Here is a 17,823-nt window from a genome sequence, read left to right on the forward strand (position 1 = left end):
GTTTATTAAGTAACTAAACTAGTTATCACTTTTGAATCTAAACTACTGTGAGTTATCACTTTTGAATCTAAACTACTGTGAGATACTACCTATGATAATTAAAGTAGGATCTGAATGACTATGTAATAAAGGACACGATAATGATTAGGTGATGTATGAATGAATGACTTCTAAATTACAAATTCTACTATTCTGTTTATTTTTACATTGTTAACCACTTAATGGCTAAAATTTCCAGGACAATCATACAAATGCAAAATTGATGAAACCCAATTCAATATAATTATAAAAATTAATCTCACAAAAGCAGTTTGAAATAAGGAAGCTAAGATATGATAAACAAATGTTTTCTTAGTAAAAAACTACAACTTCACTGGTACCTCTACTTAAGAACTTAATTCATTCCGTGACCAGGTTCTTAAGTAGAAATGTTCTTAAGTAGAAGCAATTTTTTCCATAGCAATCAATGTAAAAGCAAATAATACGTACAAACCCATTAGAAAAGAAATAAAAGCTCGGAATTTGGGTGGGAGAAGAAGAAGAGGAGGAGGACAGTTACTGCTGAAAAAAGGTGAGGTGAGCACCCCTTTTGCCTTTCCATGCCCAGATGCTCTGGGAGGCGATCTCACGCCGGGTATATGGGAGGCAGTATGAGGGAGTGAGGGAATGGTTTATTCCCTCTCCAAGTGCCCAGAGAAAGGAAAATGCTCCATTCACTCTGGGCTGCCAAAGCCTTAAGCACGACTGAAAGGCTCCTCTGGTAGCTCAGAAAAGCCCGAGATGTCCGGGATTAAAGGGGGAAGGGCAGGAAACTGGCCGGGCCTTTGTGCCGCTCTCAAATTTCCTTGGAAATTTTCCCGGGCTCGGGTTCTTAAGTAAAAAATGGTCTTAAGTAGAGGCAAAAAAATCTTGAGCACCCGGTTCTTATCTAGAAAAGGTCTTAAGTAGAGGTGTTCTTACATACAGGTACCACTGTATTTAAAGAGACAGAAAGAACTTGGCCTGCCAAAGTCTCTAATTCCACATGATGGCTTCGGCCTGACAGCCTATTTGGGGTGCTGACATAACTTTACAATTTACATATAAATTCTAATCTATGTGCCAAGTTAAAAGACGTAACATAATATTTATTGTTACACTCTGAACCCACAGAAGAATGGAGGTAACTACTTCTATTGCATCTGCATTTTGAGTTGGAAAATGTACAACTCATATATATAACATGTGCTGTATATAACACTTTCACAAGTATATAACACAGGAAAGAAAGAGCAAGTGATTAAAAAATCAATAGATGTATCTTCAAATCCGAGTGATCCAATCTTTTGAATAGATGACAAGAACAGGGCTATTCAACTGCTACATCTGATTATGATTTTAAAATGTTGTTTTTTCTCTGCATATAAACTCTGTTTCCTTATAAAGACAGCCTCAACAAATAATTCAGAAAGAGGAGTAAAAAACAAAACGTACAAAATAAAAAGGAGGGAAACATAAGGCGCTAACTAATATATCTTTAAACAAAAATATGCTAAGAAGTACTTCTGACATGTTAAGCAATTTGTTAAGTAATTAAACATGCTAAATAGATGTTTTGTAACTTTACCCATTTAAAAAATTCTTTTGCGGTGTTTATGATAAACAGTTGTAATTATTTATGATCAATTAGTTCTATAGATAATTGGGAAGCAATTATAATACCCTCTACCAGACTAATGCCATACACTGCCAGAAAAGAAAAAGACATACAAATGACAATATTAATATCAGAGCAAACTATATTTTAGGATGGTGGCACTGGGATCTTATAAGTTATTTAACAATTCCCAGACAAAACTTATAAACTTGAACTTTGATCTCCCCCATCCTAGCCTAACACTTTGTTAAACCTGGTTAAGAATGTAAGGGAGGAAGACGTTTGTGAAGCACAGGAATCAATTTTAAAGTTTAGTATTTTATAGCTTTACTATTATTTTCTTTTTCTCATTCAACACTGAAACTATCAAAAGTTCATTCTCTATTACCTGCAATGCTCTGTAGCTGCAAGTCTCCTTTCCCAAAAAGTCAGCACTTTCAAAACATAATTAAATTTGTAAGAAAACATTTCCAAGGTTCACATTCCTGTATTTGTTATTGTTTCAGCATTTCTCAGATTTACATTAATTCACAAAAAAATGGCAGAGAAGAACCAGCAGATTTAAAAAGTAGAAGAAAATGAATCTCATGCATCTTGAATGTGAACTGCTTCTGTTCTGCGTAATTTAAATTCCATTTAAAACTATTTTTTTCATGGTTTCCACTTTAAGATTCAAAAAATTTGTATAGGAATTATATTCAAATCAAACACAATTCGTTGCTGGCATTAGTTCCATAGGTAATACACACCAGTCTGGTAGAATTCTATTTATGTTATTTAACAGCAGCTTTTCTGTATTCAACCCCACCTCTATCTGAACCCCATTGCTATTGAACACAAACTCAGCTGTGATGATTTGCATCCCAGTGATGTAAGAAATAGCCCATAGAGACAAGAAGAGTTTTTCAAACAAAGAAGCCAGTCACTGGGGTAAACTGTCTGCATGCTAATTGGCAATGGAGACAATAAAGAGTTCAGATAACACTAAAAACAAAGAAAGGTCTGATTTTATTTCTTTGCTTGCTTAATACCATATATGTACAACATTCTATTGTAACACGTAGGGACAGGAGAACCAGATAAGTATTCTGTAAACAAAGAAACAAAGCATAAACAAGATATTCATAATCCTTCAATTTAGAAATAATATCAAAGCTTTCAACCTGTTTGGCTTCTTAGTACATTTACAGTTTTGAATATAAACTATAGGCTTTTAAAGTGTCTGCTACTGAAATACTAATTCACCAACAGCTGAATTGGTTAATTAAAATATACATACCTGGAACACAAAATGAAGAAGCTAAAGAAACCACAAACGCAAAGAGTTGAAGTCTGTGTTCCAAATACAGAAATGTGAGTGAAACTTGTAACAATATACAGTATTGACAAATATAAAGTGCTATTTATTACTTTGATAAAGGATTCATATAGGTAGTCTTTGACTTACAATATTCATTTACTAGACTCAACAGCTGTCTTGACCTCATATTCTGTAATAGCAAAAGCGCAATCTATGGTCTGTGCATGTAAAAGAACCCTTTTCCAAAAGTGATCATAGTATGATTAACTTCAATCTCAATCTACGCCAGGATAACATTCACCTGTACAACGTGTCACCTAAGTACAATTTTAGGACAGCCAACTATGAACTCATAGATGCCAATCTCTCAATTCTTGACTGGCAAAATTTATTTTCTAACTGCAACACTATTGATGATTTCTACAACACATTCTTACTCCAAGTTAAAAGACTTATCAGACTACATGTACCACTAACTTCAACCAGAAGTAAAACAAAAAATAACTTACCAATCTCAATAAGGAAACTACAAACCAAAAAAAGATCTCTCTGGTGTAAAAATAAAAAAGGCCAAGTAACCAACTTCAAAAGCCGCTACAAAAGCATATGCCAGCAAATAAAAGCAGAATGTCTCAACTATCACAGCAAACAGGAGGAAAATCTCCTTCGCACCAAATCTAACCGACCCTTCAACAACTTGGTCAACAACAAAGTCAAAGACTCTAGACCTATTCCACCTCTCATTGGACCCAACAACAAAGAATACCACGATGATCCATCCAAAACTAACTTCTTCAACTCTTTCTTTGGCTCTGTCTTTGTTAACAGTAATGGCTCATCCCCCATCTTCACAAATCACACCTCAAACTCTCTCAACGACCTAACCCAAGTAGACTTCACTGTAGACTGCGTTGAAAAAGTAATCCGAGACCTCAACCCTTCTCTATCAGTTGGACCAGATGGTCTTTGCGCATACTTCCTAAAAAAACTTTAGTCTGCTGTAGCTGAATCACTAAGCATTATCTTTCAAAATTCCTTCAGGACCAGAACACTCCCCAAGCTATGGTCAAAAGCAGTAGTCCTCCCCATCTTCAAAAAAGGAGATCCTTCTCTCATTGACAACTAAAGACCAATTTTGCTATGCTGCGTCTCATGTAAAGTCATGGAATCAATTATAAATAAATCAGTCACCCCTTATTTAGAATCTAATAACTTACTCTCTAACAAACAATTTGGATTCAGAAAGAAATTATCATGCAACCTACAAGTACTTCACTGCAAAAACATATGGACTACCCACCTAGATCAAGAAAAATCCATTGATGCAATTTATATTGACTTTTGCAAAGCCTTCGATTCAGTGGTCCACAACAAACTACTCCTAAAACTCAAATCCTATGGCATCTCAGGATTCCTCCACAGCTGGATTACTGCATTCCTGTCAAACAGGCAACAAGTTGTCAAAATTGGAAGCGCCATTTCCACCCTCGTCCCTATTAAAAGTGGCGTTCCCCAAGGCAGCATACTAGGACCTACTCTATTCATTCTCTACATCAACAACCTCTGTGATCATATCACAAGCAACTGTGTTCTTTTCGACGACGATGTAAAACTTTTCAACACCACGGACAACACATCTCCTCTCCAAAAAGACCTTGACTTTGTCTCAGATTGGTCTAACACCTGGCAACTTCAAATATCAACCAGCAAATGCTCTACCCTCCACATAGGCAAAAGAATCCGAACCTCTTACTTACTTATTTATTTATTTATTTACTTACTTACTTACTTATTTATTTATTTATTTATAAGAATATATAAACTGAATAAACAAAATCTCACAGCCAACCTCCACTCAGTTAAAGATCTTGGAATACTAATATCAAAGTGCCAAAGCCCACTGCAACAATATCGCCAAAAAGGCTTCTAGAGTTGTTAATCTGATCCTATGCAGCTTCTGCTCCGGCAATCTCATACTACTCACCAGAGCCTACAAAAGTTTTGCCAGACCCATCCTTGAATACAGTTCATCTGTCTGGAACCCATACCACATCTCGGACATCAACACCCTCGAAAATGTCCAAAGATACTTCACCAGAAGAGCCCTTCACTCCTCCACTTGAAACAGAATACCTTACAAAACTAGACTCACTATCCTGGGTCTAGAAAGCTTAGAACTACGATGCCTAAAACACAATCTAAGTATTGCCCACAAGATCATAAGCTGCAACGTTTTACCTGTCAATAACTACTTCAGCTTCAATCGCAACAACACAAGAGCACGCAACAGATTCAAACTTAATATTAACCGATCCAAACTTGGTTGTAAAAAATATGACTTCAGCAATCGAGTTGTCGAAGCATGGAACTCATTACCTGACTCAGTAGTGTCAACCCCTAACCCCCAACATTTTTCCCTTAGACTATCCACGATTGACCACTCCAGGTTCCTAAGAGGTCAGTAAGGGGCATGTATAAGGGCACTACTATGCCTTCCGTCCCCTGTCCAATTGTCTCTCCTTTATCTCCTTTATCTTTTCTTCCTTTCATATATCTTCTCCTCTATTTTTATATCTTTTCTCGTATCCTTTTCTTTATATATATTACTACTCGTCTATTCTCTTTAATGTGTATTGGACAAAATAAATAAATAAAATAAATTAAAATAAATAAATTTAGTGATGGCCAAAGCTACAACAGCACTGAAAAAGTGAATTACAAACATTTTCACACAATCATTGCAGCAATCACATGGTCGTGTGATCAAAATTCAAATGTTTGGCAACTTGCATATATTTATGTCCTGGGGTCATGTGATCACCTTTTACAACCCTCTGATATAATGAGAAATCCAGATTCACTTAACAACCATGTTACTAATTTAACAACTGCAAGGATTTGCTTAACAATTCTGGCAAGAAATATTGTAAAATGGGACAAAGCTTACTTAACTGTCTTGTCTAGCAACAGAAATGCTGGGTTCAATTGTGGTCAGAAGTGGAGGACTACTGTGTAAACTAAAAAATTTAAGAATTTGAATTCAGGAATTTGCATCAAATTCTTCAGTGGTTATTATAGGCATTAAACAGTATGGTTTTTCTTGATCCCTCTATAGCAGGTGAGCGCAACTCACAGCAAGAAAAGGGCCACACTGATTAATTAAATATAATTGCAGGCCACAAAATAGGTGGCACAAAGATTAGCTGTTCAGCAGTTAGCTGTTTAGAAACAGAGGTAGCAATGTTGGGGAAGCCTAGAGGCCCTGGAAATAGTCAGTATATGAGTCCAGGTTTCAAAAATAAAGGGGTTGTGGACCTTTCCTGAAAGTGGCAACTTTAACAGTAGTGGATTTGTTGAGTTTTCAAAAAATGCCCACAGGCCACAAAGGGCTTTTTAATGGACTACAGTAGTCCCTCACCTATCGCTGGTGTTACGTTCCAGACCTGGCCGCGATAGGTGAAATCCGCGATGGGGAATTTATCGACTGATAGTACCTATTTAAGTATTTATATTATAATTGTTTGGTAAGTTTTCATTGTTTTAAGTGTTTATAAACCCTTCCCACACAGTATTTATTTTAGATACAGTATTTAAATACAGTATTTACAATTTTAGATTTTTATTTTTATTTTTAAACCTGCTGATCGAGTTCGGCGGGCTGTTTAAATCTGCCAATCGACTTCCTCAGAAACCCGCGATGAAGTGAAGCCGCAGTAGGTGAAGCGCGGTATAGCGAGGGACTACTGTATATGAAGTCCACCTGCATTGTGTTTGCAGGTCCCACTCTACAATTATTATGTCAACTGTTGATCAATTAACTGGCACTCTAATTATACCATCTAATATACTTCCATTTTATTGGATACTCTGTAAATGGGCTTAATCTATTCTTACTTGTTCTGTTAATTATGTATTTTGACAATCATTTTTAATTATTGTTATCTGGCTGAATAGGATACAATTAATAAAGCCAATATCACATGTCATTAACAAAATGTTCACAAAGCCTGAAAGGTTTTTGAAATAATAAACATTCCCTTCTTAAATAATTGTAAAGAATGAATATTCCTTTTTATTTATACCAGTACAAGGTAGATAATTTTAAAATGTAAATAATGCAGGAAATGAAATCATTCCTCTCCCAAATCCTGGGATGTTGCCACATTGTGTTTGTGTGTTCGCCTGTGTGTATGGGACAGATGAACGAAGAATGACAGGAGTATGTAATCATGTACATATTCTCAGCAGGATCACCCAAGGTGTTAAGATCATCCCAGCTACCCATCTAAAGAAAACTGGCATCTATATTAAAAAGCAGCCGATACTGGAAATAAATAAACAACTTTATTGACAGAAAAAGAAATAACAAACATTTATGCAAAGGCATAAATTTATAATGTTTAGAAGATAAACATAAATCAGTCCTTTAATTTCACCAAAAGAACCATATGGATAAGAAAATGCACAACTATTGACAATATAGTCCCAGATGATAGGCCTCTTTTTCAGAAAGAACTCAACATGCTGAGAAAGAGTTGAGGATCTTTTTGGATTACTAATGAGGTTTTCAATTAAAAACATCCAGAATATCTAGTTGCTGAGGTTGCCATCTGGGGGAAAAAAATCCAAAAATGCAAAAGCAGAATTAAAGTTGGAATGTAAGAAGCCTGAACATAGGAAATCTCAACACAGTGGAAGATTGAATGAAAAAAACTACAAATTGACATCCTGGGCATCAGTGAATTGAGATGAATTGTGATTGGACATTTTTAGTCAGAAGATAAGAGTTTACATACTCAGGACATGAAAAACAAAGAACGACGTTGTTTTTATAGTCAGGAACAATATGGCAAGAACAGTACTTGGCTACAATACAATCAACTATCAAAAATATCAATTACACTTTGTGGACAACCCTTTAATATGACAACCATTCAGGTTTATGCTCCAATCACTGATGCAGAAGAGGGAGTTGATGAGGGTATTTTTAAATCAAGTACAATTAGAAATTGACAAATATGAAAGCAAGATGCCATGTGGTTCACTTAACCACCATCATAAACTGTGTCAATATCTTTAATGTAAAATATCCTTAATTTCACATTCTATAAAAGTAATGCTTAACCAGTACAGGTTAAAGCCTTACATGATAATAGAGATGCCAGATGTTCAAATTAGCTTTAGTCCAAGGAATGTTGAGACATTATTGCTGATGCATGCTGGGTAATTGAGAAAGGCACAGAAGTCTGTATGTGCTCATTGATTAAAGAAAGCCCTTTGACTATGTCAATCACATCAAGTTGTGGAATGTGTTCAGAAAATGGGAATCCCAGCATACATATCTTAGATACAGGTCAAAAAGCTATAGTATGGATACAATGTAGTGAAAGAGATTGCCCCCGGGTTAGCAAAGGAGTGTGAAAAGACAGAATAATCTCCTCTTATTAGTCATCGTATATTGGAATGGAAGATCAGCATGGTTTTTAGAAAAAACTGGATGAAGAAATATTAATAACCTGCCCTATGCCGATGAAGCTGTTTTGATACAGTAATTAAAAAATGCAAAGGATCGACAAGCTCTAGTACTCAAAGGAGTCAAGGCAAAAAAAGATGGGACTGAAAATTAAATATAAAGAAATTCAGACTAACAACAGATAGAACAATATATAGACGAAGATGGAAGCTTTCCATCCTTCCAAGGTCGATAAAATGAGGAACCAGATTGTTGGGGGCAATATGCACCCCTAATCCCTAACCCTGGGGTCTTCAAACTTGACAGCTTTAAGACTAATGAACTTCAACTCCCATTCCTGAACTAGCACGACTGGAGGATTCTGGGAATTGAAGTCCACAAGTCTTAAAGTTGCCAAATTTGAAGACCACTGGGTTAGGGATTAAGGGTGCAAAGGTCTCCAAACCTGGCAACTTTAAGACTTGTGGACTTCAACTCCCATTCCTGGGCTAGCATGACTGGAGGAAAAATTCTGGTAGTTGGTCCACAGTCTTAAAGCTGTCAAGTTTGAAGTTTGTAAAAATTGTCCATGGTTATAAATAGTATACATGTTTGTAAAAAGTATTCTGCTACACTGGTATTTTATTAAATAATATATTACTGCACCATTTGGTTCAGAATACTTTTTTCCTTGTTTTGTACCTCTAAAATCTACCATGTTTCCCCGATAGAAAGACAGTGTCTTATTTTCTTTTTACCCCCAAAAGCCCCACTAGGTCTTACTTTCGGGGTATGTCTTACATACCCCCCCCGCCGTTTCCCGCCTCCACTCACCAAATTGACAGGGTGAAGTCGGGAAGACCTAGGGAAGGTTTCTTCGGCCGCCCAGCAGCTGATCTGCTCGGCAGTGCGGCAGCAGCCCTGGCGGCGGTTCCCTCCGCTTTGACGGCGCTGGTCCGCTCGCTCGTCCCCGCAACCGACCCGCTTCCCCGACACGCGTCTGGAGGGGAGGAGCCGCTCTGCGCAGTTGGGCAGCCCTGCCTGCCGAAAAGGAGGCGGGCGAAGGAGGGTGCAGCTCCGGCCGCCCGCTCGGCTCGCTTCTACAACTTCGGACCAGCGCCGTCCTTCGCCTCGCATTTCCGGGTTGGCGAGCCTGGATTGTTTTTCCTGCGAGCGCTGGTCCCCGCTAAGCCTTCTGCGCCTGACTCGGCGAGGCGAGAGGGAAGAAGGAGAAGCGCAAATGGATGCGGAGCGCCCGGGAGGCATTTATCCTTCCTCGCGATAATCGATTTTTCGGGATGTAGTGGTGCGGAAGTAAAAACACCATCTGCGCATGCGCGCCCCTTTTTCCATGGCCGCACATGCGCAGATGGTGGAGTTTGCATGTGGGCGGCGGGGAAGACCCAGGGAAGGTTCCTTCAGCCGCCCAACAGCTGATCTGCTCCGCAGCGCGGCAGCAGCGAGGAGCCGAAGATGGGGTTTCCCCGTTGCCCAGGCAACGGGGAAACCCCATCTTCGGCTCCTCGCTGCTGCCGCGCTGCGGAGCAGATCAGCTGTTGGGTGGCCTAAGGAACCTTCCCTGTGTCTTCCCGCCGCCCAGGCAAAGGGGAAACCCCAAGATCGCTTGCCGCTTGCCCGTTCACCCGCCCGCCCGGCTGCTCGCTTGCCCGTTCACCCGCCCGCCTGGCCGCTCCGCTTGCCCGTTCGCCCGCCCGCCTGCTCGCTTGCCCGTTCATCCGCCCGCCCGGCCGCTCCGCTTGCCCGTTCACCCGCCCGCCGGCTGCTCGCTTGCCGCTCGAGAGCAAGAGGGGGAGAGATAAAGAGAGAGAAGGAAAGAAAGAGATGAGAGAGGGAGGAAGAGAGTGTGAGAGAGGAAGAAGCAAGATAGAGAAAGAGAGAGAGAAAGAAAGATGAGAAAGGAAGGGAGTGACGTCATCGGGTGGAAAAATCGCGATGTAGCGTTTCGCAAAGATCGAGATCGCGAAACTCGGGGGATCACTGTACTATATCTACAAATACTGGTATCAGAATTATGCATGCTACATAATTCCCTTCTATGGAAGCAAAGTAGACTCTGGAATAATTAATATTGACATTTTTGAACTTTGGTGTTGGAGAAGACTCCTGAAAATACTTTGGATAGCCAAGAAAGCAAACTCAAGAGTTCTCACCAAAAACACAAGTGACTGGGCTCCAATAATCCTATTTTGATATATTATACAACTGTTTGGAGAAAGCTCTAAGTTTTGGAAAGACAGAATAGGACAACCAGAAGCACAGTAGATGGACCTCTGGAAAGTTATGGTACCAATCTGTGTACCACTAGAAGACCTGAAAAACAGAATTAAGGACAGATTGAAATGGAGAAAATCTATGAGGTCACAAAATGTCAACAACAATTTGATGATACATAATCAATGAAATGGCATGTAGTACTCCTCACAGCTACCCATCCTATCCACTTTTCCAAATATAAGGAGGAAAAAAGGAAACCAAAAACTTTTGTACATGTTGTGATGACACTTGCAAGTAAAAAAGGAGCAGAGTATAAATTGCAATGCCATAGCACTGCTTTTCTTATTTTGATAAAGGCAGCAAGTTTCTACAGGTATCTATAAATGAGGCAAAAGATTATTTGTGAGGAGAACATGTTTGCCTCATTATGATGGTAGCAAAAAACATGCCATAAAATGTGCATGTACCAAGAAACTGAAAACTAAACCATACATAACTATTTCCAAAAATTTGAGATGCAGTGCCACGCAAAGTATAGCTGCAAAACACTAAAAAAATAAATCATGTAATTGTATTATTAGCCCAAGTTTAGTTATTAATCACCACTACATAATGAAAAAAATGTAGAAAAATATAACAGGATTTATATGTATAGATTTAATCTCAAATACTAATAACTCATTTGGACAATAGTGCTTCTACAGATTATCCAATTAAAAAACAGATGAAGATTAAATTCTACCAATCTACATTTTTATATATTTATATGCAGAAATGAAAGGTAAATTAGAAATCTAGAAGAGAGGTTTAAAAAATACATGCAATATCTTTTTTTAAAGAATACTTGTAGCAGAGTTGAAATGAGGGTTCTTGGTGCACCAAGCTTTCCTTACAGATATTTCATTAGCCACATTAGCTTTCCTTACAGATATTTCATTATCCACATTAGATAACGTTATTAATGCATTGATGACATCAGAAAGCAATCAAATTCAGTGAGCAACGACCCCTCCAAAAATCTTTCAAATAGAAAAAGATGTAGAAGATTGAGTTCAACAGACTGATATAGCCAAGGATATACTATTTATGCTTGATTATACAATTTTAACACTATAACTACAATCTATATTCTCTAAAATGTGAATCAACAAATAGCCGCTAATATCACCACCTAGAAATATTTGTTTTTACTGGAGGAGTGTTCTATTTTCTCTTAATGGGAATTACATTACAGTAATTCTCTATTGTAGTGAAATAAAGTAGTGTCTCTAATTGAAAATATAACTGCATTCAGATGTAAGCAAACCATAAAAAACAAATTGTGGTGAGCATCCTGCCCAAACACTCCATCTTCTTTTCTACACAAAGTACCAAAAAAATTAAAAGTGCTCAAAGTATGTTTTACAGCAGTTGAACTTAAAATTATAAATCATTTCTAAACTGTTTTTGCAGTTATATGCAAAACTGAGATAAACTTGCAATCAGGATGGATTTGATTTAAATCAAGTCGATTTAAATCACTAATAAAAAGGCCTGATTTAAATCGGTGTGATTTAAATCATAATTTTTAAAGAGCTACAGTCCCGCTGTTTACTCACCAATAGTCCTAATATTGCAAAATATATAGCCTCATGCTACATAACTAAAAAGTGCATAGAGTCAAGGCTATGGTTTTCTCAGTTGCTATATATGGATGTGAAAGTTGGACCATAAGAAAGACTAAACACCAAATTGAGTCCTTTGAACTATTTTGCTAGAGAAGACTCCTGCGAGTCCCTTGGACTGCAAGGCGATCAAACCGGTCAGTCCTAGAGGAGATCAACCCTGACTGCTCTTTAGAAGCATAGTTCCCTCTAAGCTGAGCAGTGAGCAATCGCTCACTTAAAAATCATCATCAACTCAGAGTTTTCCAAACCTGCCCAGAAGCCGAGAGGGAAAGAGTGAGAGGGAAGGAGAGAGAGAGAGGAAGAGAGGAAGAGAGGAAGAGAGAGAAACAGATAGAAAAAAGAGAGGAAGGAAAAGAGAAAGAAAAAGAATGGGAGTAAGGAAGAGAGAAAGAAAATCAAAATCTAGTTTGAAACTAGCTCAACTATTTAAGTGGCATTTTGATATTGATAGAGTTGCCCTATTATGAGCTCACTGTTATAGACACACAATACAGTATTTTATTTTGAAATTCTCTGAGGCAAAACAGTTTTTTGTTTGTTTGTTTGTTTATTATTTCTGTGCCGCCCAGTCCCAAAGGGACTGCCGTCCAGACACTATACTTTTCCGCCCACCCCCCCAAAAAATTAGAGGGAACACTGTTTAGAAGGCCAGATCCTGAAAATGAAACTCACCTAATGAGGCCACCTAGTGAGAAGGAAGGACTCGTTGGAGAAGAGCCTAATGCTGGGAAAGATTGAGGGCAAAAGAATAAGGGGGTGACAGAGAATGATGGGGATGGATGGAGTCACTAAAGCAGAAGGTGTCAGCTTAACTGGACTCCAAAGGATGGCAGAGAACAGGAAGGCCAGGAGGAACATTGTCCAGGGGGTCATGATGAATCGGAAATGACTTCGTAACTAACAACAACATAAGTAAGCTCCATTTCATTATATTCATAAAGTATCTTTAGATAGATTTTTATTACAAAAGCATTTTATTAAAATGCATTTGTTAAAAATAAAAAACTCCTATTTAAATTAAAAAATCCAATTTAAATTTTAAAAATCTGTTTTTTTAATTCTTTTTAATTCTTTTAAAAAGATTGTCGATTTTCATCCATCCTACTTGCAATTATCAATTACTCAGAAGTATAATCTCCTTGCCTTTTGTGAGCTATTAAAGACCCACCTATGTCATCAGGCATGGGGAAGCTGAGCCCCTGGGTTATATTATTTATGTATGGTATGAGTGTGTTGTATGGTTTTTAAATAATGGGTTTTAGATTTCTTTTAATGTATTAGATTTGTTACATTGTTGTTATTGTTGTGAGCCGCCACTGAATTTTCTGCTGCCTGGATATATTTTGGGACTGTGAACTCATATGAGCAAAAAGTTGCCTTTAAAACATGTTACAGGTTTTTAGTCTATATGTATTTTTAATATTACAGCAGCAGCAATACTGTCTAGGTGTTCTAGCAGAGGTGGGTTCCTCCCAATTTGACCAGTTCTAGAGAACTGGTAGTAAACCAGTGGTGATGTCACAGAGCCAGTTCTATCTGTACCAGTCCATGGACACTGCCATATTTTTTTTAAAGGGGGTTGCTGGTTTTTGCACATGCACAGAAGCAGAGTTTTCGGCACTGCATATGCCCCAATTTGTTTTCTGATTCTTTTTGGCTACTTTTTGCTTATTATTCGTCACTGCACATGTGCATACCCATGTAGCGCGAGAGGAAGTAAACCAGCAGCAAGGTAAGTTTGAACCCATCCCTTGGTTCTAGGTTTATCTTTCTATTTTATGTTGATCCAACCAAATTACTAAATGGTTGTTTCTTTTCTAATCATGACACCTATTTTAAAAAGAAAACACTGCAACAGTAAATTTAAGAATTCACTATTGGTAGAAATCACATTTTGCCTCTGATAGTCAGGTACTCAAAAACATTGTCACATCTAGAGAATACTGTAGCTATTAAACACTTGGTAGCACCATTTTCCTATCAGAGATTTTTCACTAGAGTCCCAGAGCTTTTGTAACCTATTGAAGTGTATCCCTTATTCTATTCTAAGTAATTAAATCAATATAGCTGCCAGTAAGTGACTGAAGCAAAAATGCCACACTACTAGAGGGAGGGGGAAAGATTACTAACTCAAGACAGGAAGGGGATAAGGCTGTGTGAACTAATAAAGGCTTATGTGATGCGTGAACCATGATTAATCTAGTATAAGAATAAAAAAACCTCAACAATATGTTTAAAATTCCAATGGCTGGTTCTAATATTATTTACCAGGGGAAATCTTTTTTTAAAAAACCAATATAAATAACATCAATATCAAAGTTTCAGATTAATTGGATAGGATTTTAGCAGATTGCAAAACTTCAAAATTATTGGTTGCTATAGCAATTAAACAGTGCCTTTTGTAAAATCAAGATATTCAAAAACACTTTAGGAAACAGATAGAATGGCATGGATTCCAGCAAATACCATGAAGATAAGCTAGTGAGGGAAGACTTCATAGAAGGGTTGGTAAACAATTTATGCAGGCTTTAAAACTTCACTAATAAACTTTCAACTATAATAATTATTCTGAATCAGAAATACTTTGCTAAGCTTTACACAGTTAGAAGATTAAGCATCTTCCAGTTTGGATACTGTGTTTACCAATAGCTAGTAATCCAATAATGACAATGAGCAAACTCTTGACATTCTGCAGAAGCAGGCCAGAAATAAACAGGTGTTTTTAGAACTCCTGTTGCATATAAATTTTGTTCCCTTTTTAAGCAATTTACTTTCTTGAATTACAAAAAAGCAATGGAAAATTTAAAGGGAATTAGCAATTAATTGTCTGTTATAAAGTGAAGAGTCTTAAACTGCAGTAAACAATAAAATAATTTACTATGTATCTTTTTATTTTTTAAATCTAATTGTTCTGTTCCAACTCACAAAAAAAGCAATGAACCAAATACATAAAGAAGTTAATACTGATTATTCTTTCTTGGCAATCGGATTACTTGATTTCTAAGGATCTAAATACTTATAACAAATGAATGAATACATCATTTAAAAAATTCTATTTTTGCTTGCTTATTGGGAGAAAAACACATTACACAAATCTCCAGGAAGAGACACTATAGAAGTTTAGTAATCTAGTAAAGTAAATAAACTATCAAACAATCCCCAATTTGCCTACCAAAAGTGTTCATGAAATCGGCTGCCTCTAGCAACAATTTTCAAATTAATTTCCGCCATACAAGAAAGCCAATGGCTAAACTAAGCATTTGTCTTAATACAAGCAACTATCTAAGAGCCGCACTGTTAATGGAAATGGGGGACGGGAAGTCTGCTGCTGTGAATCAATAAGCTTTTCTTTCTGTACGTAGAAAAGGGATTAAAGTTTACTGAAAAGGTATTTACTTATATAGCCACCTACAGATAGGACACAGCATTTTAAACACCCCAGGTCCTGTGATTTGTGGACGCTATGTACACTCTCTTTCTTAAAGGGCACAATTCAATTACAAATACAGAAAAAAACCAAATCTGTCCAATATGTATACTTTACCTGATGTACTCAATATCCCTAGCAAGGAAAAATAAAATTGGATGGTAAAGTTTTCCCAAAGATATTATGGAGATGTCCACAACAACTACCACCACGATCACAAGAACAAAGATTAGAGGATTTTAGGGGTCATGGATTTAAGAAACCTTCTGGGATGCAGAGTAAGAAAAGAAATTTCAACGTATAGGCCAACTTGGAGAGGAAGAATTCATCTGAGGACGAGAAGGGTCTCCTTCAAACGTTATGCACAAACTCGACTGTTCCGGGAAAAGACATCAGGGGAGAAAGGGGGGGGGGCTCTCAGAAGCAGGGGGAGGTGTTTTTAAACGAAGTACTACTCAGAAATACCTGGGGGCTCCTGTCGACTGGGTTTTTCATGACCGCCTGGCGGAAGTTATTATCCACGTAGGACGCCATATCGCTCCTTTTTCTTTTCGTACTTCAGGCCGGCGCCGCGTCCGGGCCCTCTCCCGTCTCCCTTCTTCCACGTTCAGGCGCCTTTTCCTGCCCAGGAAGCGAGACGGCGCTTGCACCGGGCGAGCGAGTTCTCCTCCACTTCCCCTCCTAAACGTGGCAAGGAAGCCAGCTGAGGTAAAAGGCGGCTCCAGCTGGCCCCAGGGACTCCAGCTGCTGTTCGTCCTTCTCGGCCGCGGCGGCTGATCCCTCCGCCTCAACAGCGCCGCCCTCCGGCAGGGGCCCCTCGCCTAAAGGAGTCGCGGGGTGCTGGCGGCGGCGGCGACAACAACGACGACTCTCAACCCCGCCTCTGCCGGCCTACCCAGCAGTGGTGTTGTCGCTGTCGCCCTCCTTCCCGCTCCGCCGCCGCATCCCCTCAAGCGGCAGGGCGGGAGAAGGACCACCGCGTCCTAGTCGAAGCTCTTGGTCTCGGGCCTGGAAAGGGCGAAGAGGCAGGAATTCGGAAGAGGTGCCGCGTCTGGGCAGAAAGAAGTCGGGCGTCGGGCCAGTAGGCTCACTGCGGGAACGGCCTCTAATGCTCGCCTGGGCTTTGTGCCGCTGCAATCATGGTGAGGCGACGGACGAAGAGGGAAAGCACCGCCCGCCCGCACCGGCAGCAACAGCAGCAGCAGCAAGGCGGGGAGGAGCCGCGCCGCCTCCTGTTCCCGCCCCCCCGAGCTCTACTCGTCTCTCAGCCGCGGCAAAAAAAAAAAAACACAACCCCGTCGCCGAGGCTCCTTTTCTCAGAGCGCGGGAGTTGCCCGAGCCGGGCTCGAGCGGTTGCCAAAAATACCAGAATTCCTTACACCGCACCACCAGCTCGTTCCCTTCCTCTCGCTCTTTCCTCTGCTACTGCCCACTAGCCCCACGATTTCAATTTTACTTTGGGAAATATCGCCCTAGATTGGGACTTCTTGAAATTTTGGAAAGGAGAAGAATTTTTTTCAATATACCTTAAACTGAAAGGTACCCTTGGGGAAGTTTCAGAAATTTAAACCACATTCGCTACAGATACTCGGTGGAAAGTACGCCTGCAGTTCGCTTTTCAGCACAGGCTGAAAGGTGAGGAGAAGGAAACCCTGGTGGATCCATCTTCCGCTCCCAGTGTGTTGTCAGGAAACTTGAGCAGCATTTTTCAAACTCCATATAGGTTTGAATCCCGTAACTGCAAGTGGACTCGCCTTCCTTGTAAGGAATTAACTGTTAGAAGGTGTTAGGGGAAAACGTCTCTATACTCGGACAGTAATCAGGATTAATAAGATTTTTAAAGGCATTTGGCCCAACGCTGAACCATAATCATGATGGTTGGCTTCCCACAGCATTCTAAAGCTAAGATAAAATTTGATGGCCTATCTTGTGGTTTTATTTATTATTTATTTCTTCATTTGTCCAATACACAAATACATAGGAAGAAAAATAGACATGTAGTAATATATATAAGGGTAAAGTGAACTTAGAGGAGAGAATACATATGAAAGAAAGAAAATATATATGATAAGTGAGAGAAAGGAAAGACAATTGGACAGGGGACAA

The 17,823-nt window shown here is 39.0% G+C and overlaps 1 protein-coding gene across 5 annotated transcripts in view; it reads right to left on the reverse strand.

The window, feature by feature from the left end:
* RAPGEF2 (Rap guanine nucleotide exchange factor 2) overlaps positions 1–16,957 on the reverse strand; it is a 245,238-nt gene extending 228,281 nt beyond the window's left edge. The window contains exon 1 of one of the 5 annotated variants that reach the window (XM_070757287.1): positions 16,183–16,957. In XM_070757287.1, the coding sequence (XP_070613388.1) occupies positions 16,183–16,251 (69 nt within the window). In that variant the 5' untranslated portion in view covers positions 16,252–16,957. The remainder of the gene's footprint in view (positions 1–16,182) is intronic. The other 4 variants (XM_070757283.1, XM_070757284.1, XM_070757285.1 and 1 more) reach the window with 4 other exon arrangements.
* Between the last annotated feature and the right edge of the window lie 866 nt (positions 16,958–17,823).

This window comes from Erythrolamprus reginae, chromosome 7 (genome assembly GCF_031021105.1).
Source record: "Erythrolamprus reginae isolate rEryReg1 chromosome 7, rEryReg1.hap1, whole genome shotgun sequence".
Classification (NCBI taxonomy): Eukaryota; Metazoa; Chordata; class Lepidosauria; order Squamata; family Dipsadidae; genus Erythrolamprus; species Erythrolamprus reginae.